Below are 27,708 nucleotides of genomic sequence, written 5' to 3' on the forward strand. Positions count from 1 at the left end.
GGTGGGCCATAGCTGAAGGAGAGTCCATAGACTTTTCTTTCTTTTCTTTCCTTTTCTCTTCTCCTCTTTTCTTTTCCCTGTAGTGGGCTCTACCACTGTGCTACATCCCCAGCCCTTTTTATTTTCTATTTTGAGACAGGGTCTCAATAAGTTGCTAAGACTGGCCTCCAACCTGATATCCTCCTGTCTCAGCCTCCTGAGTTGTTGGGATTACAGGTGTGTGCCACCACACCCAGTGAGAGTCCATAGACTTTTAAAAATCTTTTTCAGCACAAACTATTGTTTCTGGTCAATTTGTTCTTAATTATTTTCTAAGGAGATATAGTTGGCAAAAGCCTGTTATGTTTTATTTTATAGTTTTATGTTAAAAATCTAAACTGGAAAGAGTTTGTTAATAGTTTTTTCTTTAAATGTTAAGGTGATTGTTAATAACCTTGTCCTTGGGAACATTTTGCTGCAAACATTCTAGTTTTTTTCCCTCCATTTTGAGATGATGCTCTAATTCAAGGGGTTGTTAGGGCTCCCCTGTATATCTATTATTTTTCCAAGGCTTAAACTTCCAATTGTGTATGTGCTCTAAGGTACTCAGATGTGTTGTAAACTGAGGATCTGTATCACTAAGTGCAGTCAATGCCACAAGTTACTTCTAATCTCTGATCTGAACCATACTCCTTCGCTGTGAAGGATCTCCAAATTTCTCAAATGATCTTTAATTATATCAGAGTTATTTTGTAATTGCTTAGCACTTTTGCCCTGGAGTTGCCTTGGTAGCATGGCCATATTATAATTGGCTCCCTTTTAGTTATTAGGTTGAGTGTCAGTTATTTGTCCTATATGGAATGTTTCTGTGAAACAGACATGGGGCATGTGAAGTCCTAATATAACTTCTATAAGTATATTGGGGAAAACTGAAACTTTATAAATTGATATGTTAGATTGTTTATGCAAATTCTAAAGACTGTCCTGGCTGCTTCTCCCCTTGCTTCTTGGTGTAAGTAAAACTATCCTTTTATAAATTCCATGTTTCTTTTTTTCCTCCTCTGAATTTGGTTGAATAACAACTATAAACTTTTGGGCAAACTGTTTCTAGGAAAGATTTGTAAAGATGTAGATATATGTATATATAGGTAATATATACATATATCTACACACACACACACACACACACACACACACACACACACTCTTTACCATGAAAGATCAAGGTTACTCTAGGGAATGGGAAAAGAAATAGCCACAGGTGCAGGTCGCCAAGCTTGCTGTTCTGCAATGTGGTAAGGCAGTGTGGACTGGGCTTCACCTAGATTAGTAGTGCTATCACACATTATTTCCTCTGGCTTTTCTAAACGTGTAGCCATCAGAGGACTAGCATAATATACTCAAGAAATATCTTAATGCTTGCAAATAGGGAAGAATCTTGGGAAAAATAACACAAGCATAAATTTTCTTCCTTTAAATGAATTCATAGTGAATTGTATTCAATTCCTGCCCACTTAGAATTAGCTATCATCATTGAGTGTTAAATGCAAAGTTCTATTGCCTATATGTTAAAAAACAAACAGAAGTTAGAAATAGCCTCTAATTAGAGCTTTATTTGGAAATTATTGGCAGTTATTCTTTTCAGCAGCCATGTCATTAAAAAATTACATTTTATTTTTTATATGTGGCACCGTTCACTAATTTCTATAATTGAGATTTACTACGTAAATGTAAACTACGATTTTAGAAATATATCAGATGAATGTAGAATCCTAAGCTCTAATTGTTTTATTTGGATAGCTGGTGTTACCTGAGGGTTGTATGTATGTCAAAAGCATATTTTTCAAAGCATTCTTCCTTGAGAACAGGGGATTCTTTAAGTGAAAAATAAATTTTGTCTTAATTTCTAAGCAGTCACTGATCTCTATAATAAGTTTTGCTTTCAGTGTATTAACATTTCTTTTATTTGGAATAGGTTCGGGGATATTTTTGATTCAGACATTTTGTATGTAGTCTTCTTGCTGATCCCTAATCTGAAAGCCCAAGTTGAAAATGCTGTAGAATTCAAAACTTTTTGAGTGCCTACCTCATGCTCAAAATTTTTTGTATTTTAGAGCATTTTAGATTTTGGATTTTGAGATTAGGGATACCCAACCAGTAAAGTTTATGCAAATATTCCAAAATCTGAAAAACTCTAAAATCTGAAGCACTGTTAATCCCAGTATTTTGTGTAAGAGTTAGTTAACCTGAATAGCATTTTCCCCATTCTAGGTTTGGCTGGTTATTTCCCCAAGATTTGTAGTTCTTAAACACATTGGAGTTTAGATTTTTGTTCCAGATCTTCATTGTAAACTAAGAAGCAAAATTCCTCATTCCATTTTTACACTGGATAAATTCAGTGCCTTCATTTAGAATTTTTTTCCAGATGAAAATAGCACTGGAGTGACTTAGTCATGGTCTCCTGGTGGGTTGGTGATAGGGGCGACTGACTACTCAGGCCTACCATTCATAATGGTTCAGAGAACCTTATGTGAATCTTTACTGTAAAATCTTTATCTGCATTTATTTAATGGGTGAGTAGAGTTTTCTAGAAATCAGTAGAAGACTAAATAACCAAGAATTGACTGGAAGGTTCTGAGAGAAGATGATGATAAAACTCCCTTTATTACTTAGCTTCAAGTATGACTTCTAAAGAAAACAGCAAAAACTTTCCAAGTTAATTAAATTCTATGAAGAAAAACTCCTTTATCTTCTAACAAATTAAGGAGGAATAAAAATGTCCCCTAGTGAATAGTGCCTGGAAAATTCTTAGATGTGGTCCATGTATTTAGAAGATATATTCAGTGAAGAGATGGTGTTTTTGAGTCTTTCTGTTGAAAACAGCTCTGTGTATTAATTCCTTTAAGAGAGCGGGAACGGGAGAGACACAGGCACCGGGACAACCGAAGATCACCATCTCTGGAAAGGTCCTACAAAAAAGAGTATAAGAGATCTGGAAGGTAAGCAAGGAGTTGACACTGAAAGCAGTAGTAGGGTTATCTCCGTGGATTCAGATTTTGTGCTTGTGCAGACTATAAGCCAGGTCTTCATATTAGCTTAGCATCTGACCAGGATGACCCATGGAAAGTTAAGCCGCCTGACACTTAAAAGTTTTCTTCCCAGGTGCGCTGATTCAAGACTAAAAATGCAACGGCCACTTTATCTGACCACAGTGCCATAAAACTGCATATTAAATGACTCAAAAGTATTTTTAAAAGAATCTTGGGAATTCATAATTATTCTCTTAAATTAATTTGGTTTGGGAAAATAGAACAAAACTGTAGCTGCATTTTTATAGATTAATGACATCAAGATTATTATAATTCAAACCTTATAGGATATAGCCAATTCTGTATCTAGAAATAAAATTCACGGTCTTATATGATGGTAATTAACAGCAGTAGTATCCTGAAATCTGGTAGATTTGAGGTCATTTATTAGCTCTCCCAACTTTGTTACTGGGCAGAATTATCCACCCTTTTTAAGCCCCAATGACTTTATCTATAAAATTAGTTATATTTACCTTATTGAAGGATGAAGGATTACTGGAATAATATACATTATACACTTAGAATGGGACCTAAAGTAAGTGCCAAATAAATAGTTATATAATTGTTATCTGAACACTTGGCTTAAGAAATTGGTAGAGTATAAGAAAAGCAGAAAAAAGGATTTAAATATAAAATAAATTAATGAAACAATTATAACAATACAAGTATATTTGTATTTGTTCTTTGAAAGATCATACAACTTAAAAATGACAAGTGAAGAAAAGAGAAATAAATATACCATTAATTTTACGAAAGTATAAGAATGAAAGAATTTAATTGTAAAATGATATAAAGACAGATATTTAACAAACTAAAAACTTGAATGTTATGGGTTGGTTTCTAGGAAAACAAAAATTGAAAATGTTACACAAGAAGCAGAAAATGGTAATAGGCCAATAAACATGGAAAAATAGGAAAAGTTGAATTTGTACCATATCCATAAAGTTTTAAATTGTTCTTGAACACTGAAGAAGATGAAAGGAAAGCTTAGCTCATGGCTGTGGTATCAGGAAGACTCAGGTGGTAAGATCTAACCCGAGAGGAAAGAAACTACAAATCAATTTCTCTTGAGAATATGGATATAAAAATACTGATTAAAATTCTGGCCAGTTGTTTTCAGTAGTGTGTTAAAATTACCAGTGGAGTTTATTTAAGACTATATGGGTAGATAGGTTAGTATTAGAAAATCTATTCTTTGTGTAAAAATTTGTAGGGTTATCTCAATATCTGCTTCTTAGATATTTATAAAAACCCAGCATGTGTTATGAGTAAAACTTAATTAGGAATATAAGACTTCTGTAACCTCCCGATGAACATCATTGATGAAATCTCAAGAGTCAAATTTATTGTGAAAAATTAGAACAATGACAAGGAGATCCCATTACCATTGTTACCTAACAGCTAACTGAAAACAGCTATTCTTGGAGGCCTCAAGTATTGTACTAATGTGAGGGATATCATCGTTAACAAGAAAAACAGGAAAAAAAAAAGTTAAGTGCTTTTTATGAGGACAATTACATGTTGCTTTGGGAACACAGCAGTGAAAACCCCAGTATAGAGTAGTCCTATACTACTCCTCGGGGGACAGCCGAGGAGGAAATTGGAAGAGCGAAGAGCATGTGTGGAGGTTGCCTTGTGGAGAAATGTCCAGAAGGGCTAAGCCTGGCCATGGGGAAGTCAGTTTTGAAGGCTTCTGTAGTGATCCACACAAGATGTGACTGTGGCCTAGAGCAGCACAGTGGCAGTGGTAATAGGAAATGCTTATGAGAGAGTCGGTAGGACTTGATCCCTGATCCAGTGTCAAGTGACCATGTGAGGTTAGTGTTCCTTATTGTGGATGGGGGACACTAGAGACAAGTTCAATATGGGGTATACGAATTTTGAGGCCCTGTGAATCAACCAAGGAGTTCAAGGATATAAGAGAAAAGCCAGGATATTGTGTTGGTGGAAATGTATAAGAGCTAGAAATCTCCTTGGTCTAGTGGTTTCTTCTTCAGTGCCCAGTAGCTCACAGAGGGCAGATTGGATCCTGTGAGTTCTAACTAATGAAGCAGATGAGAAAATAAAAATTAGAGATGTATGTATTTAAAGAGGAAAAGTTATCACAGATTGCAGTAGAGTATTTGTTAAAAAGAAACAGTTTGGAGTTTGGATTTTGAATTTGGGAGTGTCTGAAATACCTTAAAAAGATGTTTTGCTTCTGTTTTGAAATACCCCCTCAAAGTATTGAAGGAAGGAAAAGAAGGAATACTAATTGCTATACACAATAGAAAACCCTGACCATCTGTCATTCAGCACATCTATTTAAAGGGATGGGGTGAAGATGTCTTTTGCCTGTGTTTCTTGATATCTATGATAATAATATTTAAACATTTGGTGAGAGTTTCTAGAACATGTTGAAATGCTTTTGTCAACATTTAGCTATACTTTCAAGCTATGATACTGGGTAAGTGACTAATTTCTAAGGCTTTTTCCTCCTTTATAGATGATGTTAATATCTGCCTAATGGGATAAGATTAAATGTGAATCAAGTGCTTAGCAGAATGTCAGGCTCAAAGTAAGCACCAAAACAAACAGAAGCCAGTAGGAGCATAGAGGTGCTGTCAGCTGATGGTGTTTTATAACCTTCCTGGATGCCAGGAATACCTAGTTAGAAAGTGTAATAGAAAAAAAACAAAGTAGATTCATTACCATGTTTTAATTAAAAATTAAACAAAATTAAAAAATGGACCAGTGGGGAGAAAGTTATGAAATGTAGATCTCTAATTTTAGTGTAACTTCAGTTGAAGTACTGGTTTGAGAACTTCATAATGAATGTTTTTCTTTGGAATAGAAGTTAAGGTAATGAAGAAAAGCAGTGCATGCTTTAGTAGTAGTATTCAATGTTTAGGAATTATGTAATAATTTAGAAAATTTGTTATGAATATGAGTAATAGATCAGTGAAGGAAATACTGGGCAGGGACTGGGGATATAGTTCTGTTGGTAGAGTGCTTGCCCCACATGCACAAGGCCCTGGGTTCAATCACCAGTACCACCAAAAAAAAAAAAAGGTAAAAAGAAAGACTGGGCAGCATTCAGAAATATATGAAACATCTAATAAATAATATGTAAAGTTGTATCTAATAATAAAGTTTTTTTTTTTTCAAATCAGGAGAAACTGGCAATTGGCAAGCAATTGGTGGAAAAATTAAAATATATTTCTGCTTTGCATCTTGGAGAGAAAGACTAGAAAAATTTAGTGTAAAAGTAACTAAGAAAATATTAAACACTATTTAGCCTTAAGATGGGAAAGGATTTCCAAAAAAAATACTAAGACAGGAAGCATTAATAAAAAGATCTTTAGATTTGGCTTTATAAAAGTTAGTGGTAGAGTGCTCACCTAGAATGTATGGGGCACTCAGTTCAATTCTCAGCACCACATAAAAATAAATAAAATTATTGTGACCATCTACAACTAAAATTTTTTTTAAAAAAAGTTGTATATAGCCATGTGTAAAAAGTATTAAAAGGAAAACAACTAGAAAAGGTTACAATACATGTGAAAGATGATAGACAGTTATCTTAATAAAAACTTTCCCACTAAATTTTTAAAGGACTACAATTCTAATTTAAAAAATACTGCCATAGTATATGACCAAGATGTTCACAAACGAAGTGACACAAAATGTATTCATTTCAATGGTGATAAAAATTTGTAAATTAGACTTTTTTAAAATAAGAATGACAAATATTATAAAAAGAACTATATTGATAGGATGTGTAGAAATGGGAACTTGTTTGTGGTTTTGATAGTAGAGTAAACTTGTACTACCTATCTGGAGAGGGGCCTTAGAAAAAGTACACCCATTTTGGGAAATAATCTGATAAGTGTGCAAAGAACACAAGTGTGTTCATGGTAGCATTATTTACAGTGGGGGAAAATCACTATCATTAGATTTTTAAAATTACGGCATATACAAACAAAAGCATAATATGTACCTATTGAAATGGTTCAGCTATAGATATTGAAATAGATATATTCCTATTTTGCTGTTAAATAAGAAGGGCAGGCTCTAGAGTTCTTTTGTTGTTAAAATGTGTTTGTGTGTTTGTGTGTGTGTGTGTATATATAGATGTATTTTCATATATGTGTTTTTAAATATTTGTGAAATATAATGGTTATCTCTGGTGTCATGGATGATTTTTGTTTTAATATGTATTTATGCTTTATTCTTTTTGTACAATGGACACAAATTTTCTTTTGACAATAACATTTTCTGGTAACAAAACTAATGATGCATATTGAAATACATGTATTTGGAAGTTATATAAATAAGTAATGAATGTGTGTGTTCTTTCTACTTCCGCCACGTGTACACACACAAACATAGAGGCACCCACACACTTTCTCTGTGATTAAAATTAGAAGTTAGTGGTAGAAATTGATGAAAATAGTTAATTTGTGGCTTTAATCCAAATATAAACTTTTTTGAGTAGTAGTAACTTTGTTAGTGGAGCTCAAGAGGCTGCCAGTCTGTCTAATGAAGTGGTTACTCTAACTTGCTGGCTTCTCGAAGTCTGTATGTTCTGCCTGAATTTCTTGGGCTTAAATGCAAATCTGCCCTATAGGTTTTTCCCTCCAAGAAGTATGTCTATAGGGTGAATCCTTGTGGGTTTCAAGCCCAGGAATTCAAGGAGCCAGAGTTGCTTTTTTCATTATTCTTATTAACTGAGTTAATATTAGTATTCATAGGACCCAGAATTAGCCAGAGTTTTGGTTCTCTAAGTAGTAATATCCAAATTAGAGTTCTAGAGAGATGATTAGGGATGTTAGAACTGGTTCACTCTTGTGTTATAGTCCTTGGGCTGAATTTAGGGTCAGCTGGAGACAGTGTTTTAGTGAAGTCTTGAAGATTCAAAACTAGTGTTCTTATTGCTGAAGTTGTGCATATAGGAAAGTTTCCAAATATTTCCCAAATATCTTTCTTTCCTAGGAGTTATGGTTTACCAGCTGTTCCTGAACCTGCCGGGTGCACACCAGAATTACCTGGGGAGATTATTAAAAATACAGATTCTTGGGCCCCACCCTCGGAGATTGTGAATCAGTAAGTAGATCTGGGGTAAGGTCTGGGAATTTGTGTTTTTAAACAAGGAAACTGCGGGTGATTCTGATGCTACTGGATGGGTCTTTGGGAATCCCTGGTTTTTAATGAAAAGTAAATTTGGTGGCTTGGCATGGCATATTTATTTAGGTGAAACATGCAACAAATAGTTTATATCATAGAAGAGCATTTTTAAAAATTATAAAATTATTTTCCCATTATGAAGCCGATCCCCAAGCAGGGAGAGGAAGAGAGCTCGTTGGGAGGAAGAAAAAGACAGATGGAGTGACAGCCAGAGCTCCGGCAAAGAGAAGAACTACACATCTATCAAGGATAAAGAGCCTGAGGAGACACTGCCTGACAAAAATGAGGAGGAGGAAGAAGAACTCCTTAAGCCGGTGTGGATTCGATGTACCCATTCAGAAAACTACTACTCCAGCGACCCCATGGATCAAGTGGTAGGTCTAAAGCAGGAGAGAAGCTGTAGACCAGGGTTTCTTCATCTCAGCACTGTTGGCATTTTGGGCCAGATAATTTTTTATGGGTGCTGCCCTGTGTACTGTAGGATGCTTATTTTTTAGCATCTCTGGGCTCTACCTATTGGATGGCAGTAGCACCCCTACCCCAGTTGTTACAACCAAAAGTGTCTTCACATGTTGCTGTCTATCTTCTGGGAGGAAATCACCCCCAACTGAGAATCACTGCTCTAGACAAAAGCTGTTTTAAAAAGCCAAAGGAGAAGAGTAAGTTAAGTATGTATCCTGCATTTTTTATGACACTGATAGTCTCAATACTGGTAGTCTCACCTGTGACTAGTTTAGGCAGTTTGTGGTGTATGTTATATGAGTATGTGGTGTTCTCCCTAAACGGAAAAAAGGGGAGAATGTGAGCTCTCTTTTTGAAGTATATCTTCAATCAAAGGATCACCAGCCATTAAGTCTCTTATACATCTTGCCTGATTTGGGAAGGGGAACCAAGGTCATCTTTGCTGCCTATAGAGAGGAGTGTTGATACATGTGCTATTGGCAATGGATCATGCCTTTGTAGCAGGCACTGTCATTGCTACTGTGGACCCCATGACTTCTTCCACACACTCACTGCTCTCCTTTTTCTCTCTTCTATCTTAATTTTACATCATTTTATTTCCCATCACTCTTTCCTCTATTCCTCTCTTCCCTATAGAGATTATGCCTTCATTCCATTAATGTGGGCATATTTGCCACAGGGTATACATATTATAGTGTTCATTAATTAAATGAATGAATTAATTAAAGGAATGTCTGACTAAGATTTAGGGCTTAAAAATTGGAAGATGTTAACTTAGTGCATAGAATTTGTTAAGAGAAGGTTATGTTTGGATTTTAAAAAAATACAGATGCTCCTTGATTTAGGGTGGAGTTATGTCCCAATGAACCATCATGAGTTGAAAATATCTTAAGTACAAATTCATTTAACATCTAACCTGCCAAACACAATAATGTTTGGCATTATCCTATGTTAAATGTGCTCAGAACAATTATGTTAGCCTGCATTTGTGCAAAATCATATAACACAAATCCTGTTTCACAAATAAGTCTTGAATAGCTCCCATAATTTATTGAATACCTGTACTCAAAAAACACTGGCAGCATAGTGCTCAGCGGAGCGTGGGGTGATTCCCTTAGCAGTGGTGTGACTGACTGGGACTGGTGGCTTGCTGCCACTGCCCAGTATCTCAAGGGAGTGTTGTAAAAACTCTGTTTACTTATGAGGTCTTTTGTATGTTTGATATGGTCTTTGTAGATACATTTATTCTTATTGATCCTTTATTTTGAAAAGGGAGATTCTACTGTAGTTGGGACAAGTAGGCTCCGTGACTTATATGACAAATTCGAGGAAGAGTTGGGGAGCAGGCAAGAAAAGGCCAAGGCTGCTAGGCCTCCATGGGAGCCTCCGAAGACGAAGCTAGATGAAGATTTAGGTGAGTGGAAGAGTCATCAGACCAAGACTGTGCTCTTATTACTGCTCAATCCTGGCCATTTGGGAAGTGTCCTTCAGAGTCCAAATTGAAATTTCCTGTTTTTATTTTCAGCAGAATACATAGCAGGGGGACCTTCTTCTTTTTGATCTTATTTTCCTATAATTATATTCAGCAGAATATGTAAAAGATAATATATGCAAGGCTTGCTAACAAGTGTAACAAGACGAGGATAGCACCTGTTCTAGTAGCTCCGACTCGGAAATTTTTGACGTAGAGCTATCCAGTCTTAGAATCAGAGGGACTATAGTCCAGGGTTTCTCCAAGTGAAGAGGGGCAGGCAGTGTGTCTTCGCCCTTTCTGTTGCCAGGTGCTCCTGATGTGATGAAGAAACAGCTGTGGCCCACCCTGTTCAAGGGCTTTTCTGCTTGCACAGTCAGTTTCTATAACCTTTTCACATGATGGTCTAGTTTTTCCAGTGTTCTGAGGTTCCAAGTAGGTGTTGATATTTTTTTATTTTTTATTTTTTTTGCAGGGTGGGCAGTACCCAGGATTGAACTCAGGGACACTTGGCTACTGAGCCATATTCCCAGCCCTATTTTGTATTTTATTTAAAGATGGAGTCTCACTGAGTTGCTTAGTGCCTTACTGTTGCTGAGGCTGGCTTTGAACTCGTGATCCTCCTGCCTTAGCCTCCTGACCAATGAGATTACAGGTGTGTGCCACTGTGTCTGGCTGGTGTTGAAATTTTTGAGGATAGAAATGCTTTTACTACTCTGTATCCTTGGCTTCTAATAGGATGCCATGCATAGATGAGGCATTTGGTTTGCTCTTCCTCCGTATTGTTCTCTCTGGCTTGTCTGTCCACCTTTGTTATGTCTCAGATGCTGAAAGGAAGTACCCATAGTGATAAAAGCACTGAGTTGGAAGCCAGATGGCCTGGGTTGGAATCCCTGATCCATCACTTACTTCATAGGTGACTTTGGACAAATATTTAATCTCTCTGTGCCTTTGTTTTCCCATCTATAAAATGGGCACAACCATAGCATCTACCTGTTGGTACAACTGTTATTATGCTGCTGCTACATTAGTTTCTAATACGATTAATCTAACTTTTGGGTCTTTTAAAAAATTATGGTGGAATACGTGTAACATAAAATTTACCATCTTAATAATTTTAAATGTCTAGTTCAGTAGTAGAAGGAATGTACATGTTTGGCCACTGATTTCCAGTAAAAGTTTGTACCCATTAAGCAATAATTCTCCCCAAAGTCCCTCACCTTGGGCCCTGGCAACCACCACTACTTTCTGTCTCTATGAATTTCACTACTTCAGGTACCTTATATAAGAGGAATCATGCAGTATTAGTGTTTTTGTGACTGGGCTATTACATTTAGCATATTGTTTGTCTGTTTTTGTCCAGTCACTTTCAAGGAGTAAAATCTTTTATCTACTACTGAGAGAAAAAAACTGCAAAATCTTCAATTTTTTTTTTTAAATGTTGCATTTACCGCCTTCATTCTGGCATTTGAAACACTTCCAGTCCCTCTGCTCCCAGTATTTTTCTGTGGAGCCATTGCTGTAGCCAGATTCCCCACTCTTCTTACCTGTGTGCTTTGCCTGCAGCTCTCCCTCTCCATTCCTTTCCCCTCTTTCTCTTCCAACTCCTCCTCTCCCTTCTCAGTGCCTGGGTTACATGTGCCTCTTCCATGAAGTCCTCTCTGACTTTTTGGATCACAGTGACTTTTCCCTTTTCTGAATCATTACAGTATTTGTAAGTGTAAAATCACAAACTACTATGTTATTTCACTTTATCTAGCGTTGTTCATTAGTTCTTCTTTTCTCTGTAAAATTTTTATTTTCTTTGCTTCCCCAACTAGATTATTGCCCCAATTACATTACTGCCTTAGGCTTAGCAGAGTTTTTGGTACACAGTAGACCCTCAAGTATTTGCTGGAAGATAAACGACTGACCTTACATTGAGAGTTTTAGGTGATTTGAAAGTCCACACAAGAACCATTTGTTAATTTCTTTAATTTCTACTAGAGAGCTCCAGTGAATCTGAATGTGAGTCTGACGAGGATAGCACCTGTTCTAGTAGCTCCGACTCAGAAGTTTTTGACGTCATTGCAGAAATCAAACGCAAAAAAGCCCACCCTGACCGACTTCATGATGAACTTTGGTACAATGACCCAGGCCAGGTGCGTGCGTTTTTATGCCCTTGCTATGAAGGTTGCAAACCCACACATCACATTTATGGCTCTGGGCTCAGAAGATGCATGTTGGCTGGTATTGAAATAGAATTTTACTCTCAAGATTATGTGTTAGTTTTTCAGGGTTTATTTCTTTTCTGCTTCAGAGTTCATCTCCAAAACATAAGCACCAGAGCAGCTGTTCTTGAATCATAGTTGACGATGTTTGTAAATTCTGTGTTGGGGAGCAGGGTAATGGTGCTGCCTCATTAAACTTGGAGTAACAGGTAGGAGACAAATGGTAGGATGAGAAAGAGAACTTTTACGTCTTTTTGAAAGCATTTCACCTAGAAGGTATTTTGCTGTAAAATAGTAAACAAAATAGCAGTATGAAACTTCGTGTTTGTTAATTAGTGATAGTCACAAGTCCTGGTAGGTTCTCTTCTTTGTTACATGTTCAAGCTAATGATGTAACGGCTGGACTATTTTTATTTTTAATTACTATTTTTTTGAAGTAATATATAATAGCATCTTTATAAAAGATTTGTACCTTTCAAATAGAGAGTACGTACAAAAATAGGATCTTTCATGCATGTGAAATTATTAAGCATATTAAAACATCTACATGTTTTATAAAATAATTTGAAATTTATATTTTGTAAATAAATTCACACCAACCTCTACTATTAGAATGCTATTCTCCTGGTTCTTGTTAGATGATAGCTATTGGGAAAAAAAACCTTTTTTTGATACAATTATATGTTTAGGATGACCAGCAAAAATGTATTTTATGGTGCCTTGGAATTGAACAGAAGTGTTTGCAAAGTTGCTGACTCATTTTAAAATTTATTTTTATATATTGATCATGTATATAGCTTTCTTTTTTATTGAGTTGTGATTCACATGTTATAATTTACACACCAGTTTACAATTTATTCTTTTTTTTGATACCAGGGATTGAAACCAGGGAGCTTTAGCCACTGGGACATATCCCCAGCCCATTTTATTTTTTATTTTGAGACAGGGTTGTTGCACAGGGCCTCGCTGGCTTTGAACATGCTATCCTCCTGCCTCAGCCTGAGCTGAGCTGCTGGGATCATAGGTGTGTACCACCACGTCGAGTAATTCATTGTTTTTTATTGTATTCACAAGGTTGTACAACCGTCACTATAATGCAATTTCAGAACATTTTTGTCTTCACCTCCAAAAAATCTTTCCCCATATGTTTTCTTTTTTTTTAGATTGGCTGTTGTTCTGTTAAGAAGCACCCATTGTTACTTGTGTGGATTCTTATTCCCTTTGGAGATTTGCCAGGGCTTCTATATCATCCCTCTGTTTTGTTTATTGATTTTGGTTTTGTGTCCTCTGAACAGTTGCACTTTGTAAATGCTGATCTGTGTAGGAGCCACGATCAATAAAAGGCAAGAATGTAGGATGTCTGCTTCCGTGGAAGACATGAACATCAAGCAGTTTCCACATTTTTCATCACAAGTTATAACTGGCATTAGGAGTGTGTTGTGGTTTTTGATGGAATCTTATTATATCTCTTATTTGCCAGCTGTTACTTTAGATGTCTTAAGAATATATATTTTGGATAGTAATGTTATTTCTATGCTATACCACCTGGAGCTTTAGATTTCCTGAAAGACTAAGGAAAGCTTCTTACTTTAATATTTCTTTTCATAGTCTTATTGATATATTTTAATTTATATTTTAATTGGTCACAGTGAATTACAAATCTCTAGAACTTTATTTTTTCCCCATTATATCCAATGTAGTTTTAATGTTTTTTCCTCCCTTCATTGTTTTGTTGGTGCACATTCTGATGGGATTTGTTGTTACATATTCAATACATAACCTACACATTTATAACTATAAATTTGGCCAATATCACTCCCCAGAATTTGTCCCCTCCTTCCCACCTTGGTCCTTTTCCTCTATTAATCTCCCTTTGATTTTCATGCAAATCCCTAGGACTTTAAAGAAATATGTGTAGGTATATAGTTTTCCCTTGTTAGCCAAGGCGGGGATTAGTTCCAGGGGCCCCACAGATAACAAATTGCACTGATGCTGGAGTTACTTATATAAAATAGCATAGTATTTCTATATAACCTACACACATCATCTGATATAACTTTTAAGTCATCTGTATGTTACTTATATTACCTCATGCAATGTAGATGCTGTGTAAATTGTCAACTGTATTAGTTAGGGAATGACAAGAAAAGAAAGTCAGAACATGTTCAATACATTTGTACTGGATAAACTTGTGAAACCAGCTTTTAAGACCCTTTAGATTTTGATTTCAGTTTTCCTTTGTTCTTTTTGCCCACATGAATAATCCATTCCATTTTTTTGGGTCTCACATCTTGGAGCATAACGTGGGATTTCTGCCTTCTCTTTTTCTTTTATGCATGCTGGTGCCTTGTGTGGGTTATCTTCTTGTCGTGTCTTGTCTAATCCTCCACTTTTCATCTCTGAAGCCTTTCTGACCAGCCATGGCAACCCCAGTGGTACAGCTATTCAAACTGAGTTCCTCTTTCTTTTAAATTACTAAATACAGGGCTGGGGATGTGGCTTAGTGATAGAGTGCTTATATTGCACGCATGAAATCCTGGCTTCAGTCTCCAGCACCACAAAGAATGAATAAATAAATAATAAAAAAATAAATAAATTACTAAGTACCTCATTTGTTCTCCATTCTAGAATAAATATTCCTTGAGTACATAGACTCTGTGCTATTTATCCCCCTTTGCTTAGCACTCATCTTTCTATCTAAGGAGCATCAAAATTGTTCACTTATTGAGTCATGGGTGTGGAGTTCAAACCAGTAAAATGAATTCAGGAGAAAGCAGATGCATTTGAACCTGACTAGTGTTGAGAGTTTTTCTGGTTTCAGTAGACATTTTCTTCTTTCTGCTTCAGAGGTACCTTAAATTTTTCTTTTTTAAAATGGTTAATCTGCAGGTCACCTTCAAAGCATTCTATGATTTCTCCAGGATATAAAATGTGTTTTTTTTTTTTTTTTTTTTTTTGTGAAAGTCATTTTTCCTGAAATAAGTAAAAAAAAAAAAAAAAAAAANTGAAATAAAAAAAAAAAAAAAAAAAAAAAAATTTCCTAAAAAGAGGTAGGTGATGACGGGGGCAAACAGAGTGCTGACACTGATATTTCCTGCTTGACTGCACAAATAACTTGGGAATCCAGTGTTGTCATACAGTTTCTCTTTATCAGACAATATAGACAGTTTGCAGCTTTATTGGTTTTGGAACATCCCTTTAATCTCCTAACCGTGACAGCCTCTTCAGAGCCTCAGTACTCATGACATTAAAGCCTGCAGTTTCCAAGGCGTCAACGGGCATGGTGTGGATTGTCCTCTTAATAAAAACGAATTACATTCTGTTTTTGACAGATGAATGATGGACCACTCTGCAAATGCAGTGCAAAAGCGAGACGCACTGGAATTCGGCACAGCATTTATCCTGGAGAAGAGGTAACTGGCTTGGGTTATGGTATTTGTAAGTACTGAGGACAGATGCTGTTGCTGTTCTTTTCCCACTAAATGATTTAATGACATCAAAATTATCTTTTCATATTCCCTGGAATTCTCTGTTACTAAAAATTGCTGAGGAAAAGAACTTGGGTTTTGAGGGTAGAATGCAGCACATGTTATCAAGGAAACTTTGAAAGGATTTGGAAAGCCCACTATATAAATTAGGTATGATGTATTTGATATGTGTCTTATTGTTTTATACATTCTAAAATTGTATATATTACAGTAATTTCCATGTTTTCATCATAAATAGCTATGAATTGCCCATGAGAAACATAACTATTCCATTTTGGTTCTGTTTCCTTCATTTTTTTCTGTTACTTTTTTATTTTTATAAGGTATTTTCATTAATCCCAGGATTATCATAGTGAATATAAATTTTTAGTTTCCACTTAAGACTTATTTGAGGATATAATAATAATAATAATTGAAGTAATGACTATGAGAGTGCCTAATTGAGATAGTTGCCTCACTTCCCTTGTCTTTGGAAGTCTTTGATCATAGCAAGGCAGTGTGGGACAAGGTGGCATCTGTGGGCATCAGTGCATTGCCCCAGGTTGGGAGCTCTGAGATATTGATTAGGACCAACACCTGTAGCAAGGAGGGAGCACGGCCAGGACAGAGCAGAGGGAGAGTTATGCTGATGTGGGCCTGCTTATGTCTGGCTTGTGGGGATTTTCTTGTGTTGGTCTGAGTGGCCTTCTTCTCTCTACTTCCCTTTAGTCCCCAGAGCAGCCTTCCCAGAAGGACACGACTTTGGGAGAGGGGGCTCTGCAGCTGAGACTGACCCAGATGAGCTGGCCATGAGGAGCTGTCGGCTGCCTCTGCAAGCTGCTGGCTTTCCCCACAGCTTGGCAGACTCCATTTATTATTCCTTGATGGAAATGGAGTAGCTGGTGGTGCTAGTTGAGCTCATGTATGCAAGAAAAACAAAGCAGTACATGTATATTCCTGTCTAGATGGAAGTGGCAGTTTGTCTCCTCAAGGACTGGTGCCATTTGGGGGCTCAGTGTGAGTCACTGTAGTTGGCCAGTTGAAGTTTGGCAGTGGCATTTACCTTAGTTAGCTTAGCCTGGGTAAAAGGTGTTTGTGCTGTTGAGCTCTGTTACTGGGGGCCACTTTATGTGCCCATCCTGTCCACTCTGGGGTAGCTGAGGACAGGCACCAGCTACTATAGTCTTTTTGTCTCGGTGGTGCTCTGTTACCTGTTTTGAGATGGTTACTCTGATTGACACCCATATTTGATTTAGAAATCATCACTTTCCCTTCTGTGTGGTCCTCACAAGTCCCTCATAATGTCTCCACTGCAAGACTGTCATCCCTGACTTTCTAGTCTTTTCCCTTTTGGGTCCTGCACCAGCTGGCAGAGCCACATGCTTCTGTATGAGTCCATTTCTATTCTAGCTTCAGGCCACTTCTCTTTCCACAGAAGTGCATGACCAAGTATATTGCCTGAAACTGTCCATTGGGGAGATTTTCCCTTATCTTTGTCTTTCAAAACCATCCCTGAATGAGGCTATAGTGTAGTCCATTTTTGGTTTGTACTTTCTTACTCTCTGACCTGTTTGCAAGCCAAGGTTTGGCTTTTTCCTTTGCTTTCATCCCTACATCCTCCCTTGCCTGAGGGAAGGGTGCTGGTATAACAGTGATGGCGCCTTAGGGATCAGGGCCTTTTGCCCTTGTAGCTCCTTTGTGCTATGTTCCTGTTACGCTTGACTCTGGATGTGTCACCTCCATCTTATGATGCATTATTGCCTGTGCCACTCAACTTCATTGCCTGATGGGACTGAAGGAATCCATCTTATGATGAGCTTGTCTGCCACAAGTCAACCTAGTGTCCCTGGACCAGGCTTCCTACTTCTACCAGGGCCCATAAGCACCCTAGGAGTTTTTTCAAAGCACATAGTTCGTCATTACAGATAGGATGGCCTTGCTCCCGAACACCATAGACCATCATTGTGATTTTCTCAGTGTGACCTACTACTGTCTCCTCTTGGCATCTTTTCCCATCAACATGGTAGGATCTTATGAGTCGTTTGGTTGCAGTGAACAGGACTGATTGTACTTTGGTCTGGAACTACTTAGCCCTTCCTCACTTGGGCTGTGCTCAGTGCTGGTAGCCTTTGGTGCCACCTGTAAATTTTCCAAAGCAATCTTCAGAGGATTATGCTGCCTCCTGGACCTGAGGAGACCACCAGTGTTTTTTTTTTTCCTTCATTCCAGGGAGTGGAAGATACACTCATTTTTCTTTTACTTTGGAGGAAATGTCTTGGCACCCCAGACTACTGGACTTCTAAAAATTGTGTGGCTGCAGTAGGCCCCTGAATTATTGTAAGTTTCTCTCTTGTCCTGGGTAGTACATGTGTTTGACCAAGGCCTCTAACCTGACGAGTAGAATGTCACAGTCATACTGGAGCCATGTGATGTTCTGCAGTACGTCCAGATAGTTGGGAACTCTGTGGATGTTATGACAGGGTGGGAGAGTTGACAGAGCACTAGGGCTAAACCGTTAATGTTGTCTGTGAAACATTCTGAACCCCATTTATGACTGGGATGGAAAAAACACATTCACCAAGTTGGTTGCCATGTATTTTGTTCCTGAGTTCATTAGTTGATTAGGGACCAGCACCTGTAGCAAGGAGGGAGCACAGCCAGGACAGAGCAGAGGGAGAGTTATGCTGATGTGGGCCTGCTTATGCCTGGCTTGTGGGGATTTTCTTGTGTTGGTCTGTTTTCACTGCTGGATATGGTAGTACACACCTGTAATCCCACTGACTTGGAAGCCTGAGGCAGAAGTATCACAAGTTCATGGACAGCCTGGATAACTAGAAGGGGTAGGATGTAGCTCAGTGGTAGAGTGCCCCTGGGTTCCATCCCTCAATACCATAAAAATGAACAAAGAAACAAACAAAACCTGTACTCACTGAGCTACGATACCTACCATGGCAGCTATGTATTCTGCCATCTCATTTAGGATCCTTCAGGGGTCAGATTGATAAAATAACAGATGTCCTTCACCCCTGTGTCCTTCAAATCCTTAAGGGTGGCACTGATTTCTATTGTCCCCAGAATGCACTATTGTTTTTGGTAGTTGGGTAAGGGATGGTGGTAGTGGTAATTCTAGTGGCTTTTGTTTGGTCTTCCCATCATGACTTCTTAACTCCACAGGTCCAGGACCCAATGTAGAGTGGTGCAATCTGTTGAGTTATGTCAGTTCCAAAGATGAATTTGAGGACTAGGAAAATGAACCCTGGGTAGATCTGTGGATTCAGTAGACTCTCTATAAGCCAGACCTCAACCAAGACTCCATTTATTATCTTGGCTTCATATTCTTCAGGGATTATGCAGGTGCTGTGTCCAGTGCTTCTTGAACCCTCTTGGGTAGTCCCTTTCTCCTTTCTCTTGGGTAGTGTACAGTTTCTTGGGTAAATGGCCACAGGCCCCTTTGAGAAAGGGCATTGTTGTCATCACCATTTCTACTCGTTATAGTGTTTGAAAATCCGTCCAAAAATCCGTCCTCCTGAAATCTGGCCACCTCTTCTGGCAAGGAATTTCAATCCAAAAAATATGTCAGTTCTAGAAGTAGCCAAAGGATAGTGTGACTATTTACTGGAGTGACCTGCCCTCGCCTCTTGGTTATCCACAATTGATTCCTTCTGTTGGTACAAACTAAGTAGTACTCTTGTTGATTGCTCATTTATTTTGTACCCAAGAACATCATGCTGTGTTAACTGTTTCCCCTACTTTATGGTTCAGGCCCCCTTGGCTGCCACTTTGACTTTATTGATCACAATGATAATTATTTGACATGACTTATAGAAATTTGGCCCCATCACCTGGCCTTCCTTGTTTCAGGAGTCTGTTGTCCCCATTGTTGTTAACAAGCTCTGCCCTCTGATCCCTTGTCCTGCAGTCAGCCCTGGCCTGTAGACGAGGCCACCACCTATCTTAGTGATGCAAAGCCCTTTTCACCACACATTGCTCTTGATGTGTGCTCTGGGGATTGTTTGGCATAGTTTCTAGCTGAAGATAGTATATCCACTCCAATGTGCCTACTTTCCTTGAATTTCTTTTTCCACCATTTACCATGGACAGTTCTGGAATTTCAGCATTACTCAGGTGAACCATGCTTTTTTCTGCTTTTGGGGGGCATCTTAGTAGGGAGTTCCCAGCATCTCCTGGTATCTTGAATCTGAGTATTCCAAAGTCAGTGAACTATTTCCTCATCACTTTTATTTTCTGGCACCTTAGTGAAGCACTCTCAGTACCTGGTCTTCTGTAGACGCCTCTGGCTGCTGGCATGTGCTGGTTATTTCTTGTAGCTCCTTTGGGATATAAATTCTTTCTTCCCAGCACCTCTCCAGCTGGGTTATGCTGTGAAATAACTCTGATTATAGGTATGTTGGCCAGGAAGCAGATTGGTTGGATACTAGTTGTGTGTGTGTGTGTGTGTGTGTGTGTGTATGTGCACATGCGCGTACACACACACACAAACACACTGCTGCCTTGTAGGATCTTCCATTGTCTTTATCACAGGTGAGAGACTGCTCTTAACAGGGAGGGATGTGCCATCTCTGCAGAAGTAGAAGGTTTAGAGGAATCTGAGGAGTTAAAACCTAAATGTCCTCATCCCAGGTTTCTAGGGCCTTGACCTTGGCATAACAGACCTACCTTGGTGGCTGTCCATTGTTCTTCAAGTGTGGCTGCTTTTACAGGTGATCCCTGGGCTTAGTCCTGGCTTTCTCTTGTCTCTCATTACAGGTGATCAGGGTTCTTGAGTGCCTCTGAGAAGCCCTCTGGCTTTCGCTTCTGCCTTCCAATTGCATTTTTTCCTCTGCTATTACATTTCTGAAGAGTAGTGGTTCTACAAGTGAGGTCTTCCAAGTAATATAAGCTTAAGAAATGCAGATTCTTAGCTTGACTCAGCTGCAGAGTCAAAACCTGGCTGTGGGAGTAAGTAATCAGAGATTTAGCAAGACTTCAGATGATTTCTGGGCAGACTAAGGATCGAGGAGCATGGTATAATGTCTGTAGTGCTTAGCGATTGCCATGTACTCTGCAAGGATAATAGCCCTTATCCTTCTAGCTACTTCTATTCTATAATCATAAGCACCTGATACATTATTGCCCCTGCTTCCACTGGTTCAGCTTCCTGGTTCAGTCTCTGAAAGTTTTAATGAGCCTGCTACCTGGTGTGTGAGGGGGTTATGTGCTCCACCCACTGCAGTGATGGGGTCCTCTTTGTTAGTTGGTCCTATCTGCTAGTCAGCTCTAAAATGTCATCTTAGTTTTTAAGTTCCTGCTTTCTTGGATCACTCCTGGTACCAACTACAACATATTGGGGTCTCTAGAAGCAGATGCTAAGATGGTTTTGGAATGCAGGATGTCTGTAGGAATAATGAACCCTATGAAAGGAAGAGGGTGTAAGGATTGGACAGAAGGATTAGCTGAACTATGAGTAAGGCCCAACAAAACCCCAGTCAACCTGGGGGTAATCTGTGGAGTGAATATTACCCAGTAGAATTGGGCTAAAATGGCGGAGCTCTTATACCTCTTCCAAGCTCAGTACCTGATGCTGGGGGACAAGACTCTGCACTGGGGAGAGATCCAGAAGGACCCAACAGCTGGAAGCTGTCTGTGTTCACACTTTGCAGAGCTGAGCAGTGAGTTCTTCCCTGAAAAGGCTGGGTGACACATCCCTATCTATCGCATACCCATTGATTCCAATGTTGCTTTTTTTCCCCCCTCCATTTCAGTTTTCCTTTTTCCATGTTAAGTGCCATGCATGTTTTATTTCACCACCTCTTATAATTTTTTTTTATTTTTGCCTTGCAATTTATTCCTTTCACTGTTCTTATTTCCTATTAAAACTCACTGCTTTGATTTCTGAGATTAATTTTCCTGCTTTTTACAATTTATTTGTAAGTTTAGCCAAAGGTGATTTTGTGTTGTTTAACAAGTGAAAAGAAGATGATGTTAGGATTTTATATCTAGAAAGATCCTTAAGTCCTGTGGTTTGCATATCTGTCTAGTATATAATAATAGACATTGTGGCTATAAGGGGAACAATATCACTCAGGTGTTTCACCAGGTTGGTACTGCATGTCAGAAGTATGATATAGCTTGGTCTGTGGCTTCCTAATCTTGACTCAGGATTTCCAGGAGACAGGGCCCCCTCAGCACAGATGCAGCTTTCATAAAGCTTAGAACGATTGCTTAAATGAGTAACCTAAACTTCCTTAAGTTGAAGGAACCACTTGGTAACTGATCCAGGATGATTATAGGTACAAGAAAGGGTAGAGACCCTGCTGATCAGTTGGTCATCTGTCTCTCTGACTGTCTGGCTTGCTCTCACTATCCATCTTGTAGTAGTATTACCAGAATAAGCTGCCTGAGTAGTAGATGCTGCCTAAGTTTTGTCTTTGATGTGATTTCAACTGAAGGGGAGAAGTAACTTGGGGAAAATGGTTAACAGGATCACCTGGGAGTCCTGAATATGATTTTTTGGAGATGAGGTTGATATTCTTGTAAGCAAGTGAGTCATGATATCCCGATTGATGGGAGGATCAACAGAGTAAATGGGAACCAGCTTTGATCAAGAAATTGAGTAAAATCCCAGCTCCTCAGGAGGCTGAGGCAGCAAGATTGCAAGGTCAAGGCTAGCCTGGACAACATAGTCTTTAGAAGAAAAAAATAAAAGAGAGAGAGATTGGTAAATTCAATGAAGCCCTGTGGAATGCTCCATAGTGGGTCTAATTTTTTTAATTTTGTTTTTTGACCTGTTGCTGCCATCTCCATGCACTTTGTGTCTCTGTTGTGGAAATTGCCACCAGGAAAGATCTGCCAAAATTATTCTTAAGACCACTCTGGTTTTTGGAGGAAGGATGGTCTGGATGCCAGGGGGGCATCTCTGGCTTGAAGAGCTGACCAGTGGGTGATGTGTTTCCAGCCCCTACTGTGCAAGAGGAGCTGCTGGCTCTGAAGTCTTGCCATCATGATGCATATCAAGAAGTCTAAGGAAAAGCTGATCTGCGGAGAGTTCCTCAGTTGTTGTCTGCCAGCAGAATTAGAAGAACATCTCCTGTTGGATCCCAGAACTAATGCCTTTAGCAAAGTCCTTAGAATCACCAAAATATCACTGCAAACTCCACGTCGCCTTTCCTGTCCCTCTTTGGACTCCTGCTGGGATAGCCTGTCTTCTCATGGGGTATTACCCACCCACTATGATGTCTATGAGGCACTGCTGGCCCACTAGCAGCACACCCAAGTTTCCAGGCTTACCTTAGACTTTCATCACTTCATCTGGCCAGCCAGGAAGCTTGTGAGCTAGGGAGTGATGGTGCCAAGTGTGCTGGACTACCATTGGCTGCACCACAGACAGTACCAGTCACCACTGGGCACACAGTTGAGAAAACAGCTGCCACCTCCACATCTGGCATGGATGAGGAAGAACTCACCCAAACACCACAGTCTGCAAAGAGGCCTGCCCCTTGTGGATACATGTTCAAAGCCTGCTCAAAGACTGATGCAGGCACCCAGGGCGAAAGGCACTGCCTGGCTGTACTGTATGTACCTGACAGGATATGGTCTGCAACTCATGGAAATACAACAGCTTGGCCACTGTCTCCAAAGATTGTAAGACCCATTACTGCAAAACTCTGTTAAACTTATGAAGCATGACCAGATGTGGCACAACTGGTGAGCAGACTTGTGCTGTTTCTGTACAGACTTGTGCTGTTTCTGCTGCAATGGCTGTGGCCTGGCAAGTGGCACACCCCAGCATGAATCCCCTTATGTTAGGGGCTGAAAATGACTGACATAAAGGTGAAGAAAGAAGAGCTACTAAAGCATTTAGGCAATGCTCCAGTGGGTTTATGAAGCCTTCATCCCCATAGCACAGGGATACCTGTGAGAGAGCCCTGAACAGGCCACTGTGGGCAAGTGCTTTACAGTTGGCCAAACATCTTTTCTGGTGGTGCAGCCTCTGAATTTAATCAAGCTCCTCAGGTCCTTACCACCTGGGAAACACCAAGACACACCATCCAATAAAGTTTTCAAAGCAATAGCAGCCTGTCCTGCAGTGTACCACTCTCCCAGGCCTTTGTAGGCTCATGGCCCATGGGACGAGACCCAGTCCAGCTATTTGCACTATGGGTAAAGTGACATCTATTGGCACTTATGTCAAAGATGGCTCCCAAATTGCCTCATCTCCAGCAAGCCTCATGAGTTCCTCCAGACCCTCCTTGACGCTGACTTGACCTACTCTCCCACCTACCCGGACTGAAGAGCACCAGATCTTTGCCAGTGGCAGGCACCCCCAGGTGTACTTGGGTCTAGCCATTTTGCCTTAGGTGTCTCCATAGGCAACAATTGCCTGTTTACTGAACTCATATTTTGGTGGCTCAGAAGCCCATAGTTTGTGGCTTTATTGGACACTGGATCTCCGATCACTAGTCCATGGTAAAAGGGTTGAAAACTGGTTGGCCTGCTCATTTTATTCATCTCGTTAGCATTAAATTGAATTCTGTTCTTTCTGAGAGGGAATGCACATAAAACATCTTTTGACAGTGTGAGTCTGAAAATATAGTTCATTTTTAAGTAAGAATGTTTTCTGACTTACTTGTAAGCTGTATTTTTGTTCTTTTTCTTAGGCTATCAAACCCTGCCGCCCCATGACCAACAATGCTGGCAGACTTTTCCACTATCGGATCACAGTCTCCCCTCCTACAAACTTTTTAGTAAGTTCCTAATGAAATCAAATTGTATATAATTTAGTATGTAAATAGATTAAAATGTGAGTATACTAAGTTACTGATTCAGTTCTTAAATGTTCTTTTCTTTTAAAAATATTTTTATGTTGATAAAATTGACCTTTATCATAATGGAAGTTTATTTCAGCTCCTCACCACTGTACTACTGTATACTTTTTCATTTGTATTATTGATGCTACATAATAATCAAATTCATAATGGCCAGTGAATTATGGAGCTGTTAGTTGAAGCAGTGGTGTGGGAAGAATGAAAACATTTCCGTATCTTTTAACTATTAGTGAATAGCTTATTTATTGTCTTGTGATCCAAACAAGAAAATCTATTGTATATTTATTATAATAATAATGGCACCTAATATTTTTGAACATGTACTATGTTCTTGGCACCATTCTAAGTGTTTAGCATGTATTCACTTAATTCTCACAATATACCTGTTCAAGTATATGTCCATTATCCACGTGGGGCATGGGTTTTATAGGTGAGGTTAAATAATTTGCTTGAGATTTCTCAGGTATCAAGTGGCAGGTGGGTTATTTGAATCTAGGAATTGAGCTCCAGTGCTGGTACTTATATACTATTCTGTTATACTGTAGTGCCTCATAGAATGAAATTTATTTATTCTCATCAAGAGATTTCTATTTCAGAATTGGAATATTCAAAATTATATATTTTAATAATTTCATTGATAGTCATACATCATAAAATTCACCCATTTAAAGTATATGATTCATGATTTTTAATAAAAATCATCTTCACAATCTTAACTTGAGATCATTTTCCTCATCCTAAAAGAAACCTTGTGCCCATTAGTAGTCATTTCTTTCTTATCCTCAGCATTAGGTGGAGAGGATATTTTCTGTGCCTGTGGAGTTGCCTGTGTTGATATTTTTTATGTAAACATGTGGTCTTTTGTGTCTGACTTTTTTCATGTAGCATAATTAATTATTTTCAACAAAATGCCCATGTTGCAAGATGTGCCAGTACTACATTCCTTTTTTTTTTTTTTGTGGTGTTGGGAATCAAACCCAGGGCCTCATGCATATGAGGCAAGCACTCTGTCACTGAGCTATGCCCCAGCCCCCTATTTAATTCCTTTTTATGGCCAAATGATATTCCCTTACATTATGTGTGTATTTATAAAATAGATACACTATATTTGTCCATTCATCAGTTGATGGACATTCAGGTCATCTCCACTGTTTGCTATTATGGATGTAAACATTTGTGTACAAGTGTTTGTATGTGTTTCGATTTCCTCTGGGTGTAGACCTACGACTGAAATTTCTGGTTCATATGATAACTCTATGTTTAATATTCTGAGGAACTGCCAAACTGTTGAGTTACTCAAATAGAATGCAACAGAATATTGGCAAAACGAATAATGTGTATTTGGATATTCTTTGATTGATCCTTCTTAAGTTCTTAATATATATATATAATTTTTAAACAAATGATACTTATAGCCTACCTTATAACACATTCTTATGTGTCTATTACCAACCTTGATAATTTGCTCCATATTTAACATTTAGGATTAAATATATGCTGAGCATGGTGGCACATGCCTGTAACCTCTGCAGCTTAGGAGGCTGAGGCAGGAAGATTGCAAGTTCAAAGATAGTCTTAGTAACGTAGGCCCTAAGCAACTTAGCAAGACCCTGTCTCTACATAAAATATAAAAAGGGCTGGGGATGTGTTGAGCATTCCTAGGTTCAATCCCTGGTATGAAAAAAGAAGAAGAAGAAGAATGTCATAAGGAAGAAAGTCTCATGGTTAGATCAAAATTTGTATCATTTACTAATTCAGTTTTTGGGTAATTAAGGTCTTTGAAATTGTATGGGAATTGATATATTGCATGTTTGGTGGGTTGGCCTCTCCTTGGAGAAGCTGGGATGGAGCTATGAACTTTGGCACCCTGAAGGCTTTAAGAGCCTTTTAGGCAGCTCTAGTCTTTACATATTGATGCCAAGTCTCTTTTTGTTTTTTATGTTTGAGTGAGCTGTGTAATTATCTTGTTCCATATTAGAACTTCTGTTGGTTCAGAAATATAGTTCAGTAAGAGGAGTGTTGTGGGATTAAATGAAACTAGTTCCTAGAAAACTATATAACCCTTGTTTTTTTTTCTTTTTCTAAAATTTTTTTTAGTTATAGATGGACACAATATCTTTATTTTATTTTTATGTGGTGTTGAGGATCGAACCCAGTGCCTCAAGCATGCTAGGCAAGCACTTTACCACTGAGCCACGACCTTTTCTTTATGACACCGATAATTGGCTTCATTGTCTCAGGACATAAATACTGTACTTAATACTGAAGCCAGAGAAATCCACCACCCAGAGAATTCCATTTAAAATTAACTTTTGTATAAAGTTTGGAAAAATGATAGGCATGCACAAAGTTATCTTCATTTTTGCTCTTGATTACTCTGTATCCTGATGGATATCTGCACATGCAAATTGTGGTTTGTTTAAACTGCGTTTTGTGTTTCTGTTTACTTTTAGACTGACAGGCCAACTGTTATAGAATATGATGATCATGAGTATATCTTTGAAGGATTTTCTATGTTTGCGCATGCCCCTCTGACCAATGTAAGTATGTGCTGTTCTACTCCCTTTCTCTTTTCTCCACCTCCTTCTTTTTTCCTTGTCTTTCCTTCATATTTTTTTTTTTCAAAAGTCAGAGTAGATTTCCCTTCTTCTGACTCCTTAGTAACATTTACTGTGCATCCTGCTGCATGAGCTGCAGGAAATCTGCAGCAGAGTGTCAGGTAGAAGTGTGACATCTGTGCTAATGAGTCACACATTGGGTCCACATTAAATGGTGTAGGTAAACATGTGTCATTTTGAGAAAATAACATTTTGAGAGTGTGAAAGATTGAAAAAGGAAGATAAACTGTGGAATAATGTGTTAAAACTATTTTGGGTTGGTTGTCCTTCAACAGAAAGTTGGAAAGTTTTGAGGAGAAACTATTATGTCTCTGGGTGAAGGAAAGAGAAACAGCTTGTTAGCTGGAGCCTGATTAACTTCATACAGTTTTTTGCTTTCAAACCTCGGGAATATGTCTTTTGTAAGAGTCTTTAGGATATT

At 38.5% G+C, this 27,708-nt stretch overlaps 1 protein-coding gene across 1 annotated transcript in view; it reads left to right on the forward strand.

The window, feature by feature from the left end:
• Drosha (drosha ribonuclease III) overlaps positions 1–27,708 on the forward strand; it is a 120,826-nt gene that overhangs the window by 8,124 nt on the left and 84,994 nt on the right. Inside the window, exons 5-12 of the mRNA XM_048802861.1 lie at positions 2,886–2,978; positions 8,043–8,153; positions 8,377–8,608; positions 9,969–10,110; positions 12,154–12,308; positions 15,710–15,790; positions 24,502–24,588; positions 27,123–27,209. Of these exons, the coding sequence (XP_048658818.1) occupies positions 2,886–2,978; positions 8,043–8,153; positions 8,377–8,608; positions 9,969–10,110; positions 12,154–12,308; positions 15,710–15,790; positions 24,502–24,588; positions 27,123–27,209 (988 nt within the window). The remainder of the gene's footprint in view (positions 1–2,885; positions 2,979–8,042; positions 8,154–8,376; positions 8,609–9,968; positions 10,111–12,153; positions 12,309–15,709; positions 15,791–24,501; positions 24,589–27,122; positions 27,210–27,708) is intronic.

This window comes from Marmota marmota, unplaced genomic scaffold, assembly GCF_001458135.2.
Source record: "Marmota marmota marmota unplaced genomic scaffold, marMar, whole genome shotgun sequence".
NCBI lineage: Eukaryota > Metazoa > Chordata > Mammalia > Rodentia > Sciuridae > Marmota > Marmota marmota.